The sequence below is a fragment of the Cinclus cinclus genome, chromosome 5, assembly GCF_963662255.1.
Source record: "Cinclus cinclus chromosome 5, bCinCin1.1, whole genome shotgun sequence".
Taxonomy (NCBI): domain Eukaryota; kingdom Metazoa; phylum Chordata; class Aves; order Passeriformes; family Cinclidae; genus Cinclus; species Cinclus cinclus.
Window position 1 is genome coordinate 28791926 of NC_085050.1, and position 26402 is coordinate 28818327.

Below are 26402 nucleotides of genomic sequence, written 5' to 3' on the forward strand. Positions count from 1 at the left end.
AGCAGCACTGAGTATGAACAATGGTGTGAATGGCTTAAAAAATTATTTTTAAGGATATAGTAATCTATTTTAAGTAGTAAACAAGTTGTATTATATATATAGAAAAAATTATATATTTGACATAATTAGATACCTGTGTTAGTAGGGTTGTTTAGATATATTTCTGCAATTGTTGAAAGCTTTTCATGGTAGCACCATACTGTCACAGGGCTGAGTGAGAGAATCAAAATCCGGAGTGCAGAGAAACCTCTCATCATCTTACTTAGAAATGCAAAAACTAAGGACAAAAATGGAAGAAAGTGAAAAAAAAAAAAGGGCTTAACTCTAGGAGGAATTGCTTGTTACTGGCAAAGTTTTGAAACTTGCCAAAAAAGTCAGGTGAAGCAGATAAAAGCCTGCTTGAGACTGAAACTTTGTCACCTCCAGGGAAGATCTTAAATTGTTTCAAGAATATAAAGGATTTATTTGGCAATGGTACGTAAGAGAAGAAGGTTCTTAGCAGCAGACTGGCAACCTATCCTTGTAAAAAAAACTTCTCCCCACTCATTTGAGTTATCAAAGATGTTTTTCAATGAGTATCCATGTACTGACCTCAAAAGTGGAGATATTTGTGTTCTTTTGTGTTCTGCCACTAACAACTCTGGTCTGTGCAAAGTCCTGTCTAAAGACATTTTATAGAAGATGGCAATTGAACACATTTTTGCCCTGGCAGTCATATTGAAAGATTTATCAAAGCTTGCCTGCATGTAGATGTTAGTATACAGCGTTCAGGGCTGTGTTTTACAGCTCTAGCTACTTGATACCACTGCATGTTGGCACTCATAATGACCATTAGTTACAAGCTTGTGTAGGTTTGAAGTTTCCCTTCCCTGGGTGTATAACCCAGCAGGTGAAGGCAGACAGCTCTGCCTATGCTGTCTAAAAGCAGAAGAGCAAGGTAATACACTCCACTTGAAAGGCTCATCTGTGGATGCAGTGGTCAGGCTTGTTTTAGTTTTTCTACTTAATGCAACAGATCTGTAAACTACACTTAATGTAGACATGAGTTAATACCCTGTGGCCTTAGTACTCTAGGCATCCCTTGCTCAGATCACTTCTTGAATTCATGTCTGCCTTCAGTATACATTCTGGGTATGCAGCCTAGGAACAAATAATAATGATTTTGCTTGAGGAACTATAAACTCACAACCTATTTAATTGAAATTAACTTCGCATTAATATTAAAAAATTACCTTGTCATATTTGGAGATGTAAGCTAAACAAATCTTTTCTATTTTCTATTTAGTAGGGCTTGTTTTAGAAAATTAGTGAAGTATTTGTATGATCAGTAAGTCATTAAAAGCACTGTTTTTCCCTATCACTGATCCTTGCAAGAAAGATTAAAATTTTTCATTTTATCATTAACCAATTTTAGTATCTACCATAGTAACCATAAAAGAAAGGAGCTACACAAAGTCTCATTTAATTACATACATACAGTTACATTTTTATTATGATAGAATTATGTCAATATTATTATTATTATTGTTATTATTTCTATTCTGCCTACATAAAGGGAAAATTCAATATAGTACTAAACCTTGGGCAGTTAGAGGACAGTATTAAACAGCTGTCAAAAGCTGCCTCTTTTAGATGTCTTTCAAGATTATTTTTGTCTTATTCAGTTGCACTTGACATGTGCTTTTTGTAGTGTGCATTAAATGAGATCAAACCATTGGTTTTAAGGGAGAAAACAAGTGATTTCCATGTTAACTTCTGCATTATGGCAACAGTTGAACCATCACAGTTTGAGTGCTTTGTTTCACAAGCAGTGTTGTAATATCCTGAGTCAGAAATATCTCTATTAATGTAGAAATAGGGATTATACAACTTTACAGTGAAGGCTTGACAGTCCAGAATCAGTCTTCTTAGGGCCCCAACATGCTCACTGGTAATTGCAGTGACCATTGTGATCATTCTTTAAGAGACACAACTCCTTTTGCCACTGGCAAGTACCTTCAAAGATGCTGCTAAGCCAGGAAGGATGACTTTCTTGCAAAATACATGTATATTATCTCACAAGGGGCCATACTGTACCCAGAAATTATGCAGATGTATGCAGAGAGAAAAGGGAATCAGCTTTTTCTATTCATCCGTAGCCAGTGAGGCTTGTAGCCTTTGGATGTGGCGGATCACAGGGATTTCTTCTCTTCTACATTCCAATAATTGTGAGACTGCCCAAAAATTGAGAGAAGAAGAATGCTTCTTGAAAGCCACCTATATCAACTTGAAATATACAGAGGAGAGAACATAGGTGAGGCACTTTGGAGATCAATTACCCGAGCAGCATTCAAGTGCCTTGACTTTATGGTTAAATACAATTAAGAAGGTACCTTGTATGCAAATTATCAAAACAGACTTGATTTACTCATTTGCCCTTGAGGCGTTGCTGAGAAAATCCCCAAGTTAATAGTAATTACCTCCAGAAACAAACTAGGTAATGTCGCACCTTATTTCCAAGGGCAAATTCCTTCCATCAGTTTCTGAACTGTGAAGTCTTTAAGCTTAGTCATTAACATGTAATTTATATATTGATTATGAGCCCTTTAATTCTGGTCATGAAGTGTCTCATCAAAATCTACTTATGAAGTCTTACGCTTCCTTCTGATATCAAAATGTTCTGGACCTCACCATACAGACACAGGAATACCCATTTATTATGTGTACTTTCAAATAATTCCTCTAAAATTGTTCTCAGCTTGTGTTTTAAACTTGCATGCATCAAATATTTCAATTAAATGCTTTACAAGTAATTCAAATAAACTCAATTCCTAGTAAGACTTTATGTAATATACACTTCTAATAAGGAATACTATGTTCTACCCTTCGTGTTTTGTTTTGGAGATACTGACACTGTGATTTTTTAATTTCCTTTTTCTGTACAGGATTTAGATGGTTACCTGCTCTATTCTTCATTCAGGATTACTGTGATATAGCAATAAATAGTTGCCAAAAAATATTCCTGTTAATTTCACAGGGTTTAAAATCTATTCTAACCACTATCAAGATATTTTTGTATGCCTGGAAGCTCCAACTTTAAATCAGACAAATCTATTAATGAAAAATCTTTTTCTAGGTATTAGGACTTACGACCACCTGAGGTTTTAGGTTGGGCCATAGAGAAAAGTATTACCATATAAATTTTGACTTTGCTAATTTGTTGCACTAATTCTTTTCTCTGCAAAGTACAGCACAGTCTATTCATCAAATTAAAGTTCATTCCTTTTAAAATATGCAAATAAGCTAAAGACTGTTTTGCATTAATTACAAATGGAATCAAACCCACCTCAATTTTCCTACAGTTGGCAAATATTTCCAGATATTATTTCCTAGTCTATATGTACTAGTATTATAGGATAGTATAAGGCATGATACCCAGTCAAGGTTTTATTGTCTACTACAAAAATAAAAAAGTTGTGCTAAGGATTTTGATTTTCTTATGGTTTATATGGCTAAATCACACAAGTAGTTGGAAAAATTCTTACATTTTAACACGTTAATGAAAATCGGAGGCAAAAGAACAGCACCGAGTTGATTTAACTAAGTAAGAAGAAGGACTGACATTAATATGCAGCCCTTAAATTAAGGTTCTGGACAGTTTAGACTGATTACCATTGATAAGTTCGGCACGTTCTTGTGGTGAAGGGTACATAACATGGTGGGTTCGGTGGGAGCCAGGCATTGCTGATGCCAGCCCCCTGATGGATAAGATCTGTCCACACTGTAGTACAGTCACTCATAATCTGTTAAGTATTTCTGGGCCCTCACATAACTTCATGAAGTTTCTTTTCAAAGGACTTGGCCCTTTACATACACTAGATTCTCCTGCCGAAAATAGTGCTCTAGCAGGTGGGATATAAGGAGTAGGAGCAACCATATTGCTAGACAGAACATGCGTGCTGAAACCTCACCTACTGGTTATCTCCTCGGTCCGAGTGAATTGCTCTTGTTGGGACAGAAGAGGAGCTATATTTTCCTGCATTGGTCTATTGCTGCTCAGATTTTGTCCTCACCACAATTAAGACTCCAACTTAATATGTACACTATTGTTTGAGTTGATTATACTACATGAATTAAGTAGCTTTGTTTGCAATAATGCTCTGCTCAGACATCTGATTGTAGAGTTCAACTCTCAAAGATGTAGATGCATATTATCAGCATCTATAATCAAACTAATTATTAGCGTCCACCTGAAACACACTAGTGAATGCAAATATAGTTCTGCTTTGTAGTTCTGATAATTAATATTCATATAGGTATTTTTCACTTGTATTTAAGGCCAGAAGGCAGCATTATGTCATCTACTGTGACCTTATGTATGATATCTGCCACTGAATTTCAGCCAGTTGATGCCAACTGTTTATTTTTTAAAAGGACATTTAGTCTTGCACCAAAAATCAACAGTTAGATTCTGTCTCTTTCCATCCATTTGAGTCAGTGCATAAACATCCTTATTTTAAAAATTCATGTCCTCTTTTTACCTTGACTGTGTCTGGATTCTAGTTATTATGGTTTATTAAAGCTTTTCTTTGCTAAAATAGAAAGGTCTTTAATGCCAGGTATCTGCTCCTCAAGGAAATACTTATACACTGTGTCAAGCCACCCTTCAATCTTCTTTTTGACATGCTAAACAGATTAAGTTTTCAAGTCTCTTCCTCCAAGGCATTTTCTCAGCACTCAGTGATTTTTGATTCTTTTCTCTGCCTTCTCCAATTTGTTAAACATGAACAGCAATAGAATATGCAGTATTCCAACAATGCAGTCAGCCACATCACCCTGAGAGATTAAGTCCCCACTTCTTTGTTTGCAGCTAAGGATCATGATATGGTGAGGTTACTGTGAATTGTTTTTCTCTTGTAAATCCTTTTCAGGATTCCCCTGTCCATGACCAAGGACTGAAATTATTTTTTATAGATGTATAAAACATTGTGTTTTTGAATATCTTAGGCGTGCTATGTGATCTAAGTGATTCAACAAGATTGGTGATGATAACAGATAGCAATAAAACAGTCTCCAACTTTTGTCAGCAGTATGTCTAAAGAGTTTTTCGTGCTAGAACAGTAACAAAAATGTTCAATAGAAGCATTCAGCTGCTCTCAGCAGAGCACCACCAGAAGCATTCCGATTTGATGACTCTTTATTATTCTGATACATGAGATGTAGCTGTTTGAGATCCACTTCCTTAAAGCTGCTTAAATTGTTAAACATGTAGCTGTATAAAAAAAAAAAACCTGTCAACCTTTTTTTAGATTTACAGTTAATCTTTATTCACCTAAAATAAGTTCATCAAAAGCTGAATGTAATCCATGTAGATACATAATATCAGAAATAATTAAACACCACAAACATTTGTATCATTTTGATGAATTTTGAGACCACTGTCATTGTCGCTTGCCTTGATGTCACCAGACCATTTATAATTTTAAGGTTGTCATCCCAGATTTTTTTAATGTGTTTTTTTAATCTTTGGGATGAAAATTGCCTATATTTCTTTCTTTATATCTTCTTATCAATAGTTTCTGAACACAGAAAAATACACAGTGCTGCCTTTTTCTCTTGTATTGTGCTCTGTATTGCAATATTTAACAGAGAATTTCAACAACCAGGAAAAAAAATTAAAAACTTATCAACAAAACCAATGTGCAAATGTAGCATGTGTGTGCCTGTATAACCACAAGTTTTAGTCAAACATGTTCAAGCAGTAACTAAATAGATTTAGAAAGCATCTGGTTGTACTTTCATTTTTTTTCATTTTTAATGTGAAACACTCAAATAAAAACTTATCAAGCAATCAGTGGGATTGCAAATTTAAATAAGCATACGAATTGGGATGTATTAACAGAAAAGCCTCATGCATAGCATTGTTTGCAGAATCCCAGCACACTAAGATTTAGATTGCATAACAATAAATCGTATAAAAAGTCTGTAGTAAAGACATCTTTCAGCATCAGCATCTCAGTCTCACCCAAATTCTGTTCAATTGTCACACAGAAGAACCAAATCCACACTATGATGCAAGGGTAGATTAAGATATGTGTCTGTGTGGATGACAATAGACACACAGCTTAAATATATTTCCTTGCCAATGTGTTATTTTTGAGCAATGAGGTACCTCTGACTTTCTCAAAGCAGAGGTGGCAGTGGTCTCAGGAAAAACCCTCAGTGGTCACCAATGAACTAAAGTGTCTGCACTGCTCTGTGTACCTGGAACTGTACCATGTACTTGATCTGGTGAACTCAGGCTGTACCACTTCTGGTGTACAATCATAGAAGTATTTGCACCACAAGAAGAATCAGTGGGAGTCTTTGTAAATCCCAGAGTATTGGAAATCTCCTGGAATCACCTGGATAAATAAAATGGTCACAGAGGAATTGATGAAGAGCAGATCTCATAACAATGTGTTACCTCTCTTGGAAGTAGCACTAAGATAAAATAGATCGAGATACTTCCACCATGAATCCAACAAGAAGTAGGAGTGGATGAACTGCCCAGTTCTTGATTTGTCAGAAGAGATTAGTTCTGCACAGCCTTTGTGAGTGTCTGACATGACAGGGTGCTGGCGATGAAGCAGTGGAAATGGTCTTGGCCTAACATTTTCCAAGGAGAAGGATGAGGACCCAAGGTGCAACACAACTTGAAACCTGGGCACTAGGTCAAACTCTCAATCACTGCTCTGCATGTAGGTAATGCAGGTGGTGTGACCCCAAGTGCTACTGAGTGGTTACTGTTAGCAATGTTACACTTGATTGGCATAGTAGCATTTGCCCTTCAAAGTATCAGAGAAAGCTGGAATAGCAGTTCTTCTGCCCTTTAAGATTTACCAACCAAGTGGGCAAAGCATCCATGAAGCTGCCTGGCTGTGGTGGTTTAACCAGGACACTGGCCTTAGGGGGTAAGTGACAGCAGTCATCAGGTGATGTGCAACATGAATCACAGGGGGAAAACATAATAATAATAATAAAAAAACTGGGAAAATAAAAATAGCTCAATTATTAGCAACATAACTAACAAGTAAAGAACATATTTGCAGAGGGCACAGAGGTTTGCCATTTTTCTAATCCCTAATAACTTCCTAAGCCATCTAAGTGGGCTTTTCTCTCTGAAAACAAGAAATTTACAACCAGGGAGGAAATCTAAACATAGCAATTAGGAGTTGAAAACTAAACTAAAGTAAGTGGGGAGAAAAACTTCCAGAGCAGAAGTTTTACACTATCTGAAAGTCTGATCTCAGGGGCCAATAGACCAAAAAGGAAATAGTGCTATATTTGTTGCCAGTAATTTAGTGAGTATCATGTGCAGATTACAATTTAACACGAATTATTTAAAATCCATTGTCATGTATGGTAAAACAAACAAACTGAAAATCAAATCTAACAAATAAAACAGAGAGTAAACAAACAAACAAACAAACCACTCGACTTCAATCACCTGCAATAAAGAAAAATAAGCAGAGTTAAAACACTTCCCAGACCCATTAGCTAGTAGCTAGTCAGCTGAGATCATGTGTATGTGGGGGACTTGTATCCAGCATTGCTAATATCTAAAAGTGCTGCCTTTCTTGAAGACACTAGTAAGCGTTGTCCAAGTTGCTACTAGAAAGAAGCACTCGTACATGTTCCTTTTTTCTTCCATATACATTTGGACTTGTTAATGGTCTGAAGTTTTACTTCAAACCTGAAGTACTTACAAATTTGAGAGCAATTTAAGAAAATATTACTCTGTCTAAAGAAAAAGAAAAATACAGCATTCAAATCTGGTAAAGTCTTTAGGATCAGTATTTTATCTTGCTCCACAAACCAACAAGCCTAAGAACGACATTTTTAAAGGCTATTTCTGAATCTGCTTATCCAATTGCTTTTACTGCAGCAAGTTACTTAGTAAGTAGTATGTCAAAGTTACTTGTCAAAAGTAGTAAGATCATAAGTGCCTCTGTTCTTTCCCAGGAAGGAATGAATCTAAACTAACCAGTTGAATCTGAACATTCAGGCAGAAATTGTAGTCTTTCCAACACAAGTGCTTATTTACGTTTTAGTAATGAAAGAAAAACTGTGATTCTGTTACAAATATTGTGTAGGTGGAAGAATATTCCAGAACATACAATCAGTGGCATTATTGACTCTATCTTTCAGGATTGTCATGAGGGGGGGCAAAAAGGTGGCAGGAAGATGAATTTGAACACTCAGAGCACAATATGCAAAGTACTCACAGCTTTATTTAAGTCAAGACTATTTAGTAGCATATAGGAGACTTCAAACTCTGAAAATAGACTCTGAAATCTTCATTCACCATATGTTAAGGGAATTAAAAAGCCAAATCTTCAGCTTTCTCTTAAATAATTGCTGTTTTCTGTATTGCTGATACCATATCCTGTGACTATTGTGGTAGAGGGCTGCACCTGTAGCAGATACATCATAGTTATATAGAAACAGGTGATTTTGGTATTGGAAGACTAATTGTCATCAGCCTGAAATTGTTTTCCCAGAATCTTGAGACTCTCAATAAAGCCTACAATATTAAGATGTTTATATCCCACAGAACTGTCATAAGGACAATTGCAGCAACTTTATATGTCCCACAGGAAATTCAATGTCTTTTTTTTTTTTTTTGCTTAAAGGTCATATTTTTACATGTTAAAGGTAGTGCTGCAGTTCAAAAGTTGCAAGTATTATTCTGTGTTTTAGTAGTAATAAGCACAGAAATCTTGGTAAAATATTCAGTCGCACTTGTCTCGAAGGCTACAGCAGCAGAAGGGAAGACAGGTTGGCAAAGAGATCCATCTCCTCCTTAACCTGCATCATTCAGGTGTGACACCACCACAAATACACTCTTCAGTTTAAAGCAGGCATAGTAATGGTAGGGTTTCAAAAATGAATGGTTTGAGACTGACTTAGCCAAAAGTGAAATAATGTGCAATAAGCATGTCACAAATATTATGTCAGGATAATTAAATTGGGAAATTTAATTAATCTAGCATCTCAAGTAAATTTGTGTGGATAATTTTAATTTGCACCTGTCCAATTTCAATGTAACAACAGCCTACTAAATAGGGATGGTAAATGATTTGTCTTTTGCATTGGTTTAAATGGTTTTGGACAGATTACTCACAGATTTACTTCAATCCTTTCATGCTGCTGCTAATTCATCTGTAACAGGTATGATTCATTGAAATATTTGTGAAGAGAAAATTCTTCAGGGTGGATTTAGTCCAGACAACCAGAAATGTATACAGGAACTTTAGTGAATGGGATACAGCATGGTGCTCTACTTGCTTTGTCTAAAGACAAGACTGGGATCAACAACTTGAAATTGAAATACTTAAAGAGTTTAAAAATTTATGTGCCTTTCACTAGACATATCAAGTAAGTTAACTCCTCATACAGCTAAGAACAAAATTGTTGGTTTAGACAGAAATGAATATGTACAATGTTTCATATGTATCCACTATGGTAGGGAGGGCCTGTAACAAGATATTCATAATTTTTCTATTATGCTTTAGCTATACTCCCAGCTTCACAAAGAGTAAGCAGTCTTCAACTTTCTAAGGGACTGCCATTTTGTTGTTGGTTAGGAAAGGACCTGAAGTTCACTGTAATTATTTTTCAGTTCCCTTATGAGTTATAACTTTCCTGTTACTTCCAGAACACAAACCATATAATTATTGACAGTTAAAAATTTAAAAAGCAGCCCAAACCAATTACTTAACAGAAAACCAGAGCAGGTAAGAGTATGAGAGTTAAGTTAGGTATGGCTGATATTCTCAAAACCAATGAATTCCAAGTTTCTTTTTAGGAAGGTGTCTGTTGCCCAGTTGTGGAACAGAGGTAATGAAAAACAAACGCTTTCTCCCACTGAAGCAAAACACAGAGTTGAAGCATTCAGCTTACAAGGAAAACCTTAATAATGATTTCAGGTGAGACCCCATCTGAACTGAATTCAGCTTTAGTTTTCTCAAACTTGGCATGCAGCTAGATAGTACAGTTCAGCATATTGAGTTTGGGTTTTTTAAGCGAGACATAATTATAATATAAACATATTAAATGGGACTTGTGAATATTGTGAAATAACAATGTATTTCTGCTATTCTGTGGACAAAATAAACTTTGTGTGCCATTTCCCACATTTCAGGACAACTTTATTTGCGCTAATACAATTTCTAGTATACCCTAGGACATCACTGCTTTAACATTTTATTTATATGGTCTGTTATTTCTACAAACCTTCTAACTTCTTGTACTTAGTGCCTCTCAACAGTACACCCTTCTTTTGACTGATGTGTCATTTAGGTTTGTACTCACATATGTGTGTGTTTGTGTGTGTGCTGGAAACAGAAGTAATATCAGCCAAGCAGCCAAGGTCTCTGCCCTACTGTCCTTATATTTCCTAAGGCAAACCCATTTTAGCTGTTTAAAATGGGAGTCCAAGTATCTCTGGACAGAAACATGCTTGAAGCCCAGCTGCTGAATGAGTGAGGCTTTCAAATTAATTCACAGTACCTTTCTTTAAAAAGCACCCTTGATTTTCACCTGGTTAGAGGTAGAAGGTCCAGTGTGAAGTGTATGTTCAGCCCTGTGCTTCGAAATACAGTCCCATGTATTCACAGCAGGAACAGTTTAGTAATTTTACCCTGAATATTTTTCTTCATAGTTATTCTTGTTCTCATCTTTTTTGTTACAATTTTTGTTCATGAGGATAAACTAGTAAGCTCTTCTGAAAGGTAATCCCCTGTTAGCTTTGCAGCTTCTATGCTAATCTCTTGTTAGCTTTGCTGCTGGTATTCCTGAAGCTGATTTGCATTTCCTAATCCAGAGCTCAATCTCTTTGCTCAGGGTACTTACATTTATATGGATATGTATTAAATAATTAGCTGAAAGATTGTCCCCACAGAACCTAACACAGATTGAAGACATTTTGTGTAAGCTGATGTGTAAATGGCTTTCAAATCAAGTATGACTTTTTTTTCCTGATTTATCTTTTCATCTGGGAACAGATAGACCATGGTGAGACAGCTGTGCCCCTGCAGCCCACAGAAACCCACGGTAGAGCAGAGATCCACCTGTAGCCCTTGCAGGACCCCTTGCCAGAGAAAGTGGATGCTCAAAGAAGCAATATCCAGGCAGGACCTGTGGACCCATGGGGAGAGGAGCCCGTAGCTCAGCAGGTTTGCTGTCAGGAACTTGTGACCACATTGGAGGGACCCACCTTGGAGCAGTTTGTGAATAAATGCAGCCCATAGGAAGGATTCAGGTTGGAGAATTTGGTGGAAGATGGTCTCCTATGGGAAGAGTCCCCATGCTGAAGCAGGGGAATAGTGTGAGAGGTTCTCCCCCTGGGGAGGGAGGAGCAGCAGAGACAGCATGGGATTATCTGACTGCAGCCCCCATTCCCTGTCCCCCTGTGATATTGGAGGGAAGAGACAGAGAATTCAGAAGTGAAGTTGAGCCCAGGAAGAAGGGAGGGATGGCAGGTAAGTATTTCTAAGAGTTGGTTTTATTTCTCATTCCTGTACTCTGATCGGATTGGTAATAAATTGAACTAATTTCCCTAAATCGAGATTGTTTTGCCGGTGACAGCAACTGGCAAATGATCTCTTCCTGCTCTTATTTTGACCCATGAGCTGTTTACTACAGATGTGGAGGGCAATAACAATGGCACCCAGCCAAGGTCAACCCACCAAAAGTTAAAAATGCTTTATGTTTTCAGCCTGGATATTTTCTTACACTACAATGCTAATTTGGCTCTCATAAGTGTCTTTAAAATAAAAAAATTGTCCAAAAAGGTCAACAGACACTAACACACCTCGTGATACTTGAGGTAGTAGCAGTACAGGAACATAGAAAGCAGACTGTTTATTGGACTAACTATAAATTAAAGTCCTTATATTTCTATGTGTATTAGAAAATATAGTACTGACAGAGAATATAATTTTTGAATATTAGATTAATTAGACTGCTGGGATTAATTTTTCAAGATACTCTATCCTTTTCATGCTTATAAACCCTAAGTTATGATTAAGCCATCATATTAATACAGACCAAAAGAACACTTGCATTTCATATTTTTGAATACCCACTAACTGGGAGAGATGATTCAATCTAAGATTCCCATTGAAGCACCTAATAAAGAATGCAAATTTTTTTCATTTGCTGTGATAATGGTAAAACAAGCATGACATGACAGGTGCCTTAAGTATACACCCAGGTTTAAGTCTTTAAATATAATATATATCCTAAGAACATTCTTGGTTATGCTTAGATTGCTGTTTTAGTTTTCCTGAATATATGGATTATTCTATTCTCTATGTGTCTGTTCATCCAAGATAACATGAAATGTATTCATCATAATATTATGAAATTCATTTATGAACAAAGCAAAGGGAAAGTTTACAAACAAAAAATAAAATCCTAATATATATGGTGTGTTGGTGTAGATGTAAATTATTTCATGTTGAATATTCAATTCCAACTATTAATTATTTGTATAATTGTTGGGGGTTGGTTTTTCTTTTCCTCTCTGCATGTGGATTTCTTTTCCCATTGACACACTAAGAAGCACTAATAGCTAGGTCCTAGCACTGATGGCTAGTGACAAGGGGAGGGGGACAATAATATTTCTTGGAATCTTTGTTAAAGTCAGTGAAATAGGATGATAGAGATATTTACATCAAAATTGTATACACAAATAAGAAATTTACTAAAACAAAATGCAATGAAAAATACCGAAGTGAAGTTGCTATGAGCTTTTCTAGTCAATCTGGCTTCATTGTACTTATCTTTTATACAAGGGGTATAAAGCATGCTATTAAATTTATTTGCAAAAGCAAACACAGTGTGCTTTGTTGCAAGTACTATAGCTGTATTCCCAAGGAAGAGATTGGTGTGTGCTTTTCAGGAACAAAACATTATGAATAAAATTGTTAGTCTGCTTTCAATTTAAGACGGTATTTTCCAGTTTTACCAGCCTGGGCAACTGTTGCCTTTATTATGATTTTCTTTCTCTTTTCCCCCCTCTTTTGTTTTATTTTCTCCCTTGCCTTGCCTTGCCTTGCCTTGCCTTGCCTTGCCTTGCCTTCCCTACTTTTCCTTTTCCTTTTCCTTTTCCTTTTCCTTTTCCTTTTCCTTTTCCTTTTCCTTTTCCTTTTCCTTTTCCTTTTCCTTTTCCTTCTTTCCTTTATTCTCTCCCCACCCCCCCCAGAAAAAAAAAAAGAAGGTTGAAACAGGTCACTCCATAAATTGATAAACTGCCACGTAGCTAGGCAGTTTTATCTTATTTATTGAGAGTAAACAAAGTTCAGAACAGAAATCAGCAATTGCTGCACTACTGCAAACCATATGTGTGAGCAGGTTTTTTTCCAATGGCATGCATCAAGACCTGTGCAATGCCAAAACCCTAGAGCCTCAGTATCTTGAAAAGCACATCTGTGAGAAGTAATAGTCCTATTAACGACAGCAATTGATTAATGGCAACTTGTCTCTCTGGGAGGCAGCATCTCTCAGCAACTCTTAAGTTTTGTTTTGCACGCTTCATCTTCAACAGCAGATAGAGAATATATAACTCAGTACACCACCCTTCAGACCTGAATTGGATGTGATGTGGCTCATTGGGTAGGGAGAGATCAATGGGGCTTGAATGAAAAAGGGCTCTCTGAAGGTTGAGGGCTGAAAGCCAAAAGAGGATATCTTTACATTTTACTGTTAGAGTAAATCCATTTTTCAACATTAAAATTTGCAACTTCTGACTTGTGACTGTTAAATAACCATATAAAAGTAGTAAAAGATTTTCCTTTAGAAACTGTTTGTCCAGAAGTTCGCAGTATGCTCTCTTGAAGAAGGCCTTACTACCACCTCTGACACTTCCATCTGTACCCTCACCTGGACACCACACCTCATCTCCTCTTAAAGCAGGATCATACTAACTTGATGCACTTTGCGAGCCTGTTATCTCTACAAATTTCAGATGTAGGAATTAGAACAGTAGTCTGAATTTCTTGCAGAAAGTTTTGACACATTATTTTGATCCCAGGTCATGATGAAATTAATAATTTCTTTTTCCACATCCTATGAAAAGCATAAAAACATTCTACCATCTTTAGTTTCAAGGAAACACATAAGCATTCCTAGAGCTTATATGGTTCATCATAGTTCAGTAAAATGATCAAACTGTATCATTTCAAGTCAGTTAAATGTTAACTTTTACTTGACAAATGCAATTCTTTTCATGAAGCTGCAGCATATAAGCTTCATGTGACATTGCTTCCATTGGGCCAGGCTGCGACTGTAAATAAATATTCCATAGATGGGCTTCATAAAAAATCAAAATGCCTGAATAAGTTTTACGTTTGGGAGCTTGTAATACTGTATTGCTGCAGAAAATGTTTGTAGGGTTGTGGAAATTTTTACAATTAAATTTGTAAAATGACAATACCTGACAATTAGAGCAGTAACTTTTTATTTTTTACGTCTGTATATGGCTAACCCTAATTCTTTTATGTCTTCTTTCAGGACTTGATTTCCTATAACAAAGGTCAGATTTAAATTTAATGAGATTATTTTAAAAGAAAAAAAAAAATGCTGGCTTGAGTTTCACCTATAAACCTTTGGATCTTTATATTAAACTTTCCAGTTCTGCGAGAGCTGATTCTCTTCACTCATGAATCAATAACTAAATATTCCCTTTAAAAAAAAAACAACACATTTTTTTAAAAAATACATGCAAGATAGGAATAACTAATTTTAAAAGCATTACTAAAATGCTTTTAAACAGTTCATGTTTTTTATTTTTTTTCTTCCAGGGAAATATTAAGCTAATATTTCCCCTTTATTTCCCCTCCTATCTTCAGTCTTTAAATTTTTTAAAATGTTTCTGGATTGCAAGGTCTGATCTGAGTTAGTTATCTGTTGACTTGTCATGTTCATGTTAACTGTTTCTCCTTTCATTCTCCCTGGCCAAGCTTCACAACAGTCCTTATCTCCAGAGCCACACACTGGGCACCTGCTTACTACTGCACCTTCTTTTCATTTGCTGTTCTTTTAGGTACCCTCACTCCATTGCCTGCTCCTGCACTCATTGTCTTTGCTATCTGAGCCTCACACTGCTTTTGTTTTTGCTCTGATAACCCCTCTAGCCAATCCCCACAGCTCTTCTCTGGTTATTTCATCACATTTTAGGAGGGCTCATGTGTCTAAGAAAGACAGTCCTCCACACCACAGGGGGCTTTTCAGCACTTTTATTTAACACTTCTCACAGGAAAATTTAAGTTCACAAGACATGTATAGGTCACAGTTTTTCTTTACTAAGCCTTTAGAAGACTTTTACCCAAACTGTACTTCCCTCGTTATCCCAAGGTTATTTGCATTGCATTTGCATTTCAGCACCCAAAAATGTTCTGTTTTCTTAGGTAAGAATGCTGATTCCACTCATTACTCTGTTAAAAGAGCTAACTCTCAAGACCAATAACACAGCAAATGTAAACCAGTCAGGTTTCATGTAATCCTTCACATTAATCTCACCTTCTCTAGCACTGTACTTTTTTCCAAGCTTATACTCCTTCCTCTGTCATTCCTTGAGGTAAGAATAGAGCTGTCTTCTTTTCACTTAGGCCTTCCTTACTAGGTCCATGTTCACACACACAGCAGTGCAGCAGCTGTGGCTGCACGTGGAATCTGTGAGGTTTGTTCTCTCAGCATAGACTCCAGATAGCCTCAGAGTATTATATTTGTGGGAAAACATTTTGCAGTTTCCCTGGGTCACTTTTCGTATGCAAGCACATCCTGGTTACTGCATCAACTGTGTGAAGTCTTCTTTATCCAGTGAGCTAGATAAAATCAGCCAGGCTATGAAAGTTCTGGTCTATATGAAACTCTGAACAGAATAGAAATAAAACAAAACTGTCCATGTTGCTGTTTCCTGCTTAAGGTATGGACTTCAGGTGATTGAAAGCTGAGACTATTGATTAATAATAAATATAAGAAAGTTGGGGTTGAGTTCTATCACATAAGTTTTGTAGCCTTTTCAAAGAATGAAGAGCTCCCAGTTGTTTTCATGTTCTCAGTAGTTTTAATGCTCTCTTCATTCAGAGACAATGTGAAAGATCCACAATATTTTAGGCTCAAGAGGATACCAAGAGTTTTTCAAACAAGGTTCCAGTGAAATCGCCTTCTGGATTTAGCAAGAGTGGCCTGAGGTTTTCTAATGAAATGTTATTTTTTAGCACACTAATTAACATGCCTTTCTTGTTCCAGTGCAAAATTTCCATTGAAATTTTATCTTCTACCTAAATAAAGACAAGGAAAAAAAGTGTTTTTTAAAAACACACGGTTCTGCTCAATACATATATCCTGTCTCTTTGGAGCAGAGGTCTTAGAATTCTCTGTAATCCAATGTCATGGTTGATACCATTTTACGGTTGTTACTATTGCCCAACAATAGTCAGAATCTGATGGATGTGGACAACAAATGGTCTGAACTCTCTTGAACTTATAAGTATTTGGTAGATTATTTGAATACATTTTACTATTCCTAGGGATAGATATAACTTCTGAAAAACACTTTGCAAATACAAGTGAAGAGAAAAAAATGGCCTATTTAATGGTTTAACTGCTTGGAGCTCAGATTTCAGCTGTATCATCAGAGTAGAATCTGATATTATGATAATACCACCTAGAAATTCTCTGCCCCAAAAAAAGGCGATACTTTTAAATATCTTCTTGGGCCTCTGTTTTCTATTTCATGGTGGTGTTTTATTATAAAATGCATAAAAGTTTCTAGTGATACAGCAAGATCTCTAAAGAAATGAATAGTTCTGCCTTCTGAGTCTTCAGCACAGCTGTGCTTAAGTAACTGATGAAGCATAAAGAGTGTACTTGGAATTCTAGGGAAAAAAATAGAAAAGTATGTGCTCATTAATTTAACATTACCTATCCTGTGCACTGCAGTGTGCACTTTCAAGAAATACACAATCACCGATTTGAGGACTGTATCATGAATCAGATTATCAATTTAGAGCTGCACAGTTAATGCTCTGGAAATTAAACACGGTATAATTGTATCAGAATATTGCATTAATATTACTATCTGCAAAGATGGCTTTGTGTGTGCATAATGAAATCTGAAAAGTGTGTGTGCATAAACAAGTAAGAAAGAAATCTTTATGGTTTGGGTCGGATTTTGGTGGGGCTTTTGGTATTTTGCCCTGTTTTAGTCTCGACTGAGGATTGCACTATGCGCTGCAGGCAGTCGGGAGCAGCAGCGCAGCTGTGAGCCCGGCCGAGCAGAACCCCTCGGGGCCGGGCAGAACCTCCCGGGACCCGGCAGAACCCCCAGTCCCCGGGGGCCGGGCAGAACCAACCCCCGCCCCCCCCCCCCTCCGGGGGCCGTGCAGAACCTCCCGGATCGGATCGGGCCGGGCCGGGCCGGGCCGGGCCGGGCCGGGCCGGGCAAAACCGGGCAAAACCTCCCGGATCCGATCGGGCCGGGCCGGGCACCAGCGCTGCCCGCGGCACCCGCGCAGAGCCGAGCGCTGCCCGCCCCCGCAGAACTACATTTCCCAGGCGGCGCCGCGCCGCGGGGCGCTGCGATTGGCCGGGCGCGGGCCGGCTCGGCGTGGCGGTGCGGCAGGTGCCGCCGGCGGGGGCGGAACATGGCGCTGGGTGCCGGGGCAGCGGGGCGGCTGCCGCACCTGCCGGCCGGGGGCTGCCTCCCCCTGCTGCTCCTGCTCCTGCTCCTCCTCTGCGGACAGCTCGGGGGAGGACAGAAAAAGAAGGAGGTAGAGACGTTCGCTTCTTTCGCCATCGCGCCCGCCCGAGGCTGCCCTGTCGCGCTGCCTCCCTCTCCGGAGTCCCCGCGTCCCCGTCCGCTCGGCGCCCCCCGCCCGGCCTGCCCGGCGCTCCGCCGGCCCCTCTGCCTCCCCAGCCCCGAGCGGGGCGCTGGCGGGGGCCGGGAGGCGCCGAGCAGCCGCTGCCCCTGCCCCGTTCGGGAGGCGATGGCCGGCGGCGGCGGCGTCTCCAGGGCAGCGGGAGCGCAGGGGCGCACGCCGGGATCGCGGTCCCCAGCGCGCTGCTCCTGCCCAGGCCCGTGCCCTGCGCTGTCGTGGGCCTTGAAATGACGGGTTCCGAGCAAAGAGGGGCACGGGCCGCCCTCCTGCGCCGGGCAGGGCTGGGCTGGGCTCCCGTCTGCTCCGCGCCAAGGGGGCCTGGCGGACAAACGGGACGGGGAGCCCGCGGGAGGTCGAAGTTAAATCCCGTGTTCGTGGTGCCCACGGGATGAAATGCCCAGAGTTAAAAACGTTGCACCAAAGCGATGGCAGCAGGTGTGTGTGTGAGTGCAGGTGTAGGTGCTGGTCCTCTCTTCGAGGTGTCCTCTGGGTAAGAGAGGTGTGGAGGAGGGACCGGTTTTAATTCATATTCATATCGGCAGCTTACCGTCACCAACTTTTGTATTTAAATAGACTAATGTGCAAAAATGTGTAGTGTGTATACTTGTCTTTTCCAGATTTCAATGCTACTAGATCTGGTTACACTTTTCTTCTTAGGTTGCCCTAGATTTCAGGCCAGGCTTTTGCATACCAAGTGCTAGGCCACCCAGTAGTGTCATCACAGTTTCACTGTAACTTCATTTATAGGAGGAGTTAGCTTTTAACCAAACTATAGATTTGTTTGTTTGTTTGGTTTTTTACATCTCTTAGTGTTTTGGGGAAGACTTGTGTTTTGTGCTGGTGGAGGAGAAGAAAGGAACAGTTTTTATAGCTGATTCTTTCTCTGAACTAGCAGCTCAGACAAAGAGAAGGATGGTCAAAATTTTTGGGGTTTGCTTGTTTTGTTTTTCTTTAAAGAACTATGTAGGTTATTAAGGCTTATAGGCCAAAGATGGAAAATGTCAGGGATGTCTTCCCACAGGTATCCAGTGACAAGAGTGGAAGGAATGGCTTAAATCTACTTCAGGGGTAGTTCAGATGTGATATTAGCAAAGAGATCCTGAGAGCATGCTTGGGCACACAGCAAGGTACCCAGGGCAGTGGTCATTGCCCCAAGCCTGTAGGTGTTCATGAGATGTAAGGACAACATTTTTGTGTATATGGTTTGACTTTTAGATTGCCCTGTGTGGAGCTGGGAGTTGGACTCAATGTCACTTCCAAATCATTATGTCCTTTCCAACTCACAATATTCTATGATTTTACAAGGCCAAAGTTAGTATGTAAAATTCTTATTTAAGTATCTAAATAATGGTCTGACTGTGGTTTTAGCAAGATAAGTAGATCATTGAAGTAAATCCCTTGGATGTCATTGTGGAAAATGAACACCTTCACTCTAAGCATTCATTGTCTTTTCAGCTCTCTCTGGAATGAGTAAGCAGTAAATGTATTGCCCTTCTGCTGCTATAACTAACTTCTTTTCAAAACTTTAACTTATTAGGTTTTCTTAATAAAATGTGTTTAATCTTTGACACTTGATTGTCTCTTGCTGTGATGTGCTGGCACTGCAACTTTTGTTGACACTTTCATGTGGAGTGCCAGCTGTGCTATCAAGATAGCTGCAATAATCTTTCTTTTAAGTGAAATCCTTTTCCTAAGAAGTAAATAATGGCAAATTAAAATGGGCGTGTGCAACTACTTTTTAGAAAGTTTCCCAGTCCTGCTGGGGAGGTGGTACATAAAAAGATGGAAATGGTTGTTTTTTTGTCCACCTATTTGGTACTACACTTCGAGCAGGTGTTTCTCCTCAATAAAGCTTGTTATTCAGTATTTTCATTTTTAACTGATTTAAACTAAAACGTCCTAGTCTTCTGGATGTTTTTGCTGCCATTTTTCATTCCTGTTTAATATTCTGATTTTAACACAATGGACTGCTCATACAGACAAACCCTTGGGTTTATGTGGGCATAGTGTATCTATGACTGCATCTTTACAGAAACTAATGCAATATTGTAAGTGCTTGCTTCACTTTAAATGCAAGCTTAAAGTAGAGTGTAACTTGTTTGTTTATTTTCAGGGTTTTATACATTGTATTTGTCTGTGTTGTATATGTTAGAGCTAAAGTCTGACTCTTCTTGCCTATAACCTTCATGTTAAAAGCTGTAGTACCTTACCTAATTTATATAATGAGGAAAACATCTGTATTTGAAAAATTAAACTTGTACTTAGAGTAAGACATTTGGAAATAACATTTTAAAACTGTTTTGAGGAAAATTGTGTGAGTTGAAAGAGTGCCTCAGAAAACTGCTGTTCATACCACTGTCCAGAAAGACAGTGGTAACAGGCAAAGGTGATGGAAGTTAAATGTGTCAAGTGAACCGAAGATTTTCTATACAAAGACTGGTAAGATTGACATAGCTTTTTTTTTTTTTTTGAAAGTTGAAAAAATGGTTGAACACACAGTGAATTGTTTCAAAGTGAATGGTGCAAGAGAAAAGCTAATGTATTGGGGTTGAAATGTGCATCTCATGAGATAAAACCACCTCACATTTCAGTTTCTTCTCTTCTCTGTGCTTTGTGTGTGTCTTTGTTGACATGGTTGTCCAGCAAGAGAGGTAAAGGACTAGAGAGAAGAAACTGCTTTCCCAATCAAATTTTTTTAAAAAGACCTGATTACTTAAAAAGTGCTTCAAAATTACAAGAACTTGAGATGTTGGAGTTAAATCTTAAGGAAGGTATTCTTGGTGAAGACAATGATTTAATTTTTTATTATTTTATCTTTTTAAGTGTTGATTGCATAGAAAGGTATGCATAAAGTCTGAATGATTGGAGATGTCTGGATCAGTTGTATCAGCCTGGAAGAGGTGGAGATGACTTTGCAGGAAGGAGAGGACTGAGTTAAGATATTAGATATTTCTGAAAGACTTGATGCTAGCAGAAATAACTAGGGAAGCTGGAAAATATTGGTATAAATTTCTGTGTTCATTTTAAAATACTACATTAAATCTGTACTTAGAAAATATGCAAGTTTTTAAATTGCTAAAATACCTACTCCTATACAGTAAAATATTCTTAATGATAATGAAAGAAACTGTATTCTCTGACAAATTACTAAGAAGTGCTAGGTTTGGTTTTAAATTTGATCAAATCTGCAAGAATTGAAAGACCTATTTGGAAATAATTTAAATTCATAGAGTATTAGTCATCTGGTTTCATGGAAGTTATTTTTAGAATGACTTCATTAACTTATAAACACACAAACATTCCTATTGCTTTTCGTTAATCTTGCTGTACCTTTCCCATATGATGGACATTCATGACAGCCTTCACAAATGAGGAGATAAATAGAAAACGTTGGAATGTCTAATTTGAAAATGAGATGAAGAATGGCACTGCAGCTTTCCCCCATAGCTCACACTTAGAAGCTGACTAGTTTTGAAAGGCCTGCTTCTATGATTTTAGTTCTGGTACTGAAGAGTACCTGTATTTAAAGTAAAAAGTAAAGTTAAAAAAAAAAGTGAAAAGTTACTGGTTGTGAAGTAACAACTAAATACTGGAGGACTGTTGTGTTGGAAACTGTATGCATAATAAGAGAAAATAATGACTCTTTCCCCAGAATTTGAGGTGACTGTATTAACATACATGCATTTTCTGTTCCCAAACCTTTCAATGCTTTTTATATGTCTTATGCAAATTTGAGGTGGGTTAAACTATTAAAAAAATTAAAGGAATCAGACTAATTCACTTTGAATTATGCTGCTTGACTTGCTGTTACAGACTTTTTGTGACTGAAACACACAGAAAGAGAACATTTGGTTTGCAATATTAAAAGCATTTCTCATAGAGATTAATGTTTATTTTCCATTTTCAGGTGGGTGGCTCAGAAGCTTAGTTAAACCACTGATATGCAATTTGAGTAACTTTTTCTGCAGGTAGTTTGTCATTACTGCTAAATCTGACATAGGGATGGTATCTGTTTAGATCAACATAGAAGCTTTCTTCATGTGTAAGTATTTTGTTGAGCGTGAGTCTGCTAAAAAATTCAGAAGACATATAAAAATATTGTAATAATTTTACTCTTCTGTAAGGCAAGGTTCTGTGATGTCTTAGTTTGCTGTGATTATTTTTAAAATATTTCAAGACTCATGTATCTATTTCAGTTCGTTACCTTTTTCTCTCTGTCTCATTTCCTCAGCTGGGTGTAGAAGTTATGGCAGTTGTGGGAAATTGTGGGAGATAGAGTTGGAAGGACAATCTAACTGATATTTTATCCCAAAGCTCAGCCATACTTCTATTATTCCTGACAAATATGTATGTGCTGTGCCTGCAGAAGTCTTTAATGGTGCTGACTCTACAACTTCTGTCTTTTTCTTTCCCCCTAAAGATTTAACCTGTGTGTTCAAGGCCTACATTTTTCAGCCTGTTATTCCTTGTCTTCATCATAGCCATAAAGAACAGATTATTGTTTGTTTGGTTGGTTGGTTTTTAAAAAATAAATAGAAGTAACTGTGTATTTTTTTACGGCTTAAGGTATTAAGTATAATATTTTTTCTGAGAGAATCTTCAGAATCTGAGCATACTTTTCTGTTTTATTTGCAATTAACTGGGATAGATTGGCACTATCCCCTTGTTTCTGCACCATGTGTTTTTGTTTTCCTTTAGGTTTTCATAGTGAGCCTGTTCTGTTCATTCACAGTTATTATTATCATGTTGCAGCCGGAATGGCATCTTCCACTTTAAAATGTCTTTCCCATCTAATTTCTGGTAGTGGTTCACCATAAAGGTAGCAATTCAGAGCTAGAGCCAGCAAAACCTGCTGTCCTTGGTCTTGCTCCAAAATTGAAAGAATAGTACTAAGGTTCTTGCTCTATCACTTGGTGCTGTTTTCCATGATCTGTAACATTCTTTTCTTCTGATCAATGTTCTGCATGTGTATTTAATTGAGAGAAATCTTAGGAAACATGGTAGAGCAAGCAGAGAAAAAGAAAAGAGGAAAAGAGATTTGTGATGAATGGGGAATGTTTAACATATATTCAATTTCACATATAGCTTAAGAAATAAATTCTTCCTTTAACAGAATCTCTGATACTATTTAAAAAACATAGTGATAATTGAAATTTAAGTTTCTTCTCTTGGTCTACTAAAATTCTGTTTAACATTAAACTTGAATATAAAGCCTTCTTGGTATCTTGTAATTGTGAAAATTCTGGGTTCCCCAGACTGTGGAGCACTGCATGTTTTTGCTTTTGACATAAGATGCATGAAAGTGTTTGACAGTTACAGCAATTACAGACTCCTCTTTAAAAACTATATTAAAAATTGAAATGTGGTGAAGATTGAATCTGTGGAGGCAGACTCAGGCCTGGCTGTAGATTTGCCTTCAAGCCATTTTAAAGATGTATTTTAAGTGGATATTTTATATGTATTTGTGTAATTGGATATCTGAACTATTGTTAAAGAGAGTTTTTTTCGAACACTGCTTAAAGCTTTAAAATAAGTGTTCTGGATTTGAAGTGAAATAACAGTTCTGAGCCATGCCTGAAAATATAAGATTCCTTAAATGTAATTCTAAATGTTTTTCTCTACTTTGTCCTAAAAAGAATAGGGACAACATAGAGAAAAAAAGTTTGCAAGAATTCCTTATTTTCTGCTGTTTTCTTACAACCGCATAAAGCATCCATATCCCTCTCTCCTTTATTTCTAATTAACTAAAGTTTTGCAAAAACTTGGCAAGATTGACTAGCAGTTCTGGCTTTAACCAATCTGTATAAAAAACTGCAGTGACTGCATACAGTAAGTGAAATCAAGGATGCTTATAGTGGCCTGATAGCATTTTGTGATTGGATTCCTGAAACTTTTCTGTCCCAAATGTCTCTGTTTGGCATCCTTGCTGTCATAAGACAGGTCAGTGACATAATTGATCTTTTCCCCTGTTCTGTTCTATAACCATTTATACAGCACATCCTGTGCAACCACATGGAAAATACAGATTATATCTGCTTGAGTTCTACCTGCTCTGGTAAAATCAGTCAGTAAATTTGGAATGGGAAAGCACCGGTTTTTTGGATATTGGTTTGGGTCTTCAGATTTATTCGCTTAATTTTTAAAAGTGTTTTCAAGGTCACATTTTATTGGCTAAGATAATGGTGAAACTAAAGGACCTTTGCCTGGTATTTGGTTTAGTTCTTGTTCTCTTGCTCTAATAAATCTGAGGGATGCTAAAATTACAAAAAAAAGTTTTCTTTTCATCAAATGCTATGAGGTTTTATAAAAATATATACTAATATCTTATTCATTTTTTGTACATATGAAATATAATAGCTATTTTTTGGTTACAACTTTCAGTAATGAGGGACTGCCATTAACCAAATGGAAAGATATTTTAAAGTGAACCTGAAAGCTACACTTCAGACAGGGAAGCTCATATTTTTATGTGTGAATATCACAAGTCCTTCATATTCTAAGGTAGGTAAACAAATCCATACATGCATTGAGTGGATTGCTTCTGACAAAATTCAAAAAAAATGCCTGGCAATAATTTGGTTACAGAAGATAGTTCTGTGACATGGAAAAGATTTGTACCCTTGCTATTGCAGGCTTCTTCAGGAAAACACTTCTTCATAACTGCTAAAGCAGTGGCAGGACTTGCAGCATTTCTCTGGACAGACTGTTCTCCCACCTAATAGGATTTGCTATTAAGATTTTACTTTTTCTCATGACTGTATCTGATAATACCATTGTGGGATACCCCAAGTTCATAATCTCTTCTTAAGCAGTTACAGTCTTTAGCCTAACTATGCCATTCCATTACTTTTTCTCATTGTTTGCTGCTGAATCTAAAGCAACTAATTTTTGAAGTTCAAATGAACTGGTCATTAAGCTTAGCAGTGTTAGGCTGTGTTGCACAGAATATATCAGATTCATAACATAAGTGGTAATTGCAGTTATGCAGTCCCTCTGGAATGACATTTTGAGCTCACAGAGCTGCTCAAGGTTATAGGCTGTAGCATCTGCTGCTTGAAGGATAGAAACCATATTCTACTCTGCTTTTACTTTGGCTTTTTCATAGTTTCAGATCACTGTTGCTGTCTACTATTACAAAATTAGCTTGTTCAGCTGCTTTCATTATCCAATTGCCATTAAAAAGGCCAGTTATGATAGTCTACTGAATCTTGGATATTGACATTTCTGTTTAGCTTTTTGAGATTTCACTGTGTACGTATTCATGTCTGAGCCATGTAAATATCTCTTCAGTGGAGATTTTTAAGCTTGTCAATCAGAAGTTTAGGTAATACTGTGAAATTCCCATTTATAGTTTAAGGTTCTTTTCTTGGACTTTTTTTTTTATAATTTATACTAAGTATTTTGGTTAATTTGGTTGTTTTGTGAAGTCTCTTGACACAGCCTGTTTTTAATAAAAAATAATTAACAGTTGTTCAGGTAATTAATTTGCTAGTTCTCATTATATTTTCCTGTTTTCAGGTCATACATATACATTCAGACTTTTTCATACATTTTGTTTGTCAGATCTTGTCAGTGGCTGGGGTGTATTCTGAATCTGAAGTTAGACCTTTAACTCAGAACTTTGCTGTCCATTAAGAGTCTGTTTAGTATAATGAATTGTTATATTGCAGTAGTTTTTCTGCACTATGCTGAGGAATATGTTTATTTTAACTATAAAGTTGGAGAGTTATTTTTGGGTAATACTGCTTAAACTTTTGTTGGTAATTGTAGCTGTTTTGTCTGTTTTGCTTCAGTGGTTCAAATTGTACCTTAAAATATTTTGTTCTTTTCATTTCTCTTATTAATTGGTAGCAGTGGACTAACTTCTTTAGTGGGCAGTTTGTTTAAAGGAAAAGATAGTTATTGATATCTGCTGGACAGACTTTAGATATTATAATTGTTTTTTATTTTCTTTATGCTTTTTTGGTTTTGGGGTGATACTGAAATCAACCAGAGAATAATCTTTCTAGGACAATTTGAAGTATTATAAAGCAGGCATTCTTTATTACAGTGCTGCCCACATTTGGGGGATTTTTCCTCTTATTGAATGTATATCATGAATTTTTACAATGGGGTGTTTATGCCATCATGACCATACATTTTCACTACAACATATTTTCAAGCTAATACATAAGCATCACTTTTCCTACGATGAATTTACATGTCTTCTCTCTGGAAGTCGTTTTATGGTCTTAGAGGATCATCTAAAGGTGGTTGTATTCACTGAGAGACTCCAAAATTGTAAGTGACCTTGCCTTGAATTTCTCTTAGGGCATGTGCTGTTTTTTCTTGATAACGTAACTGCCACAAAACCACTCGGGTTCCTCATTATCTGTTTATCCACTGGTTCCAGCTACAGTTGGAATCTACTGTTTATTTTTCATTCTTTTTACCAAATTTCCTAGCTACTCTTTAAGCTCTATTTTGCAACTTCAAGGGATCTGAAAATTTCTC

At 37.4% G+C, this 26402-nt stretch overlaps 1 protein-coding gene across 1 annotated transcript in view; it reads left to right on the forward strand.

Moving 5' to 3' along the window:
- Nucleotides 1–17674: 17674 nt before the first annotated feature.
- TUSC3 (tumor suppressor candidate 3) overlaps nt 17675–26402 on the forward strand; it is a 100476-nt gene continuing 91748 nt past the window's right edge. Inside the window, exon 1 of the mRNA XM_062493526.1 lies at nt 17675–17801. Within this exon, the coding sequence (XP_062349510.1) occupies nt 17676–17801 (126 nt within the window). The 5' untranslated portion in view covers nt 17675. The remainder of the gene's footprint in view (nt 17802–26402) is intronic.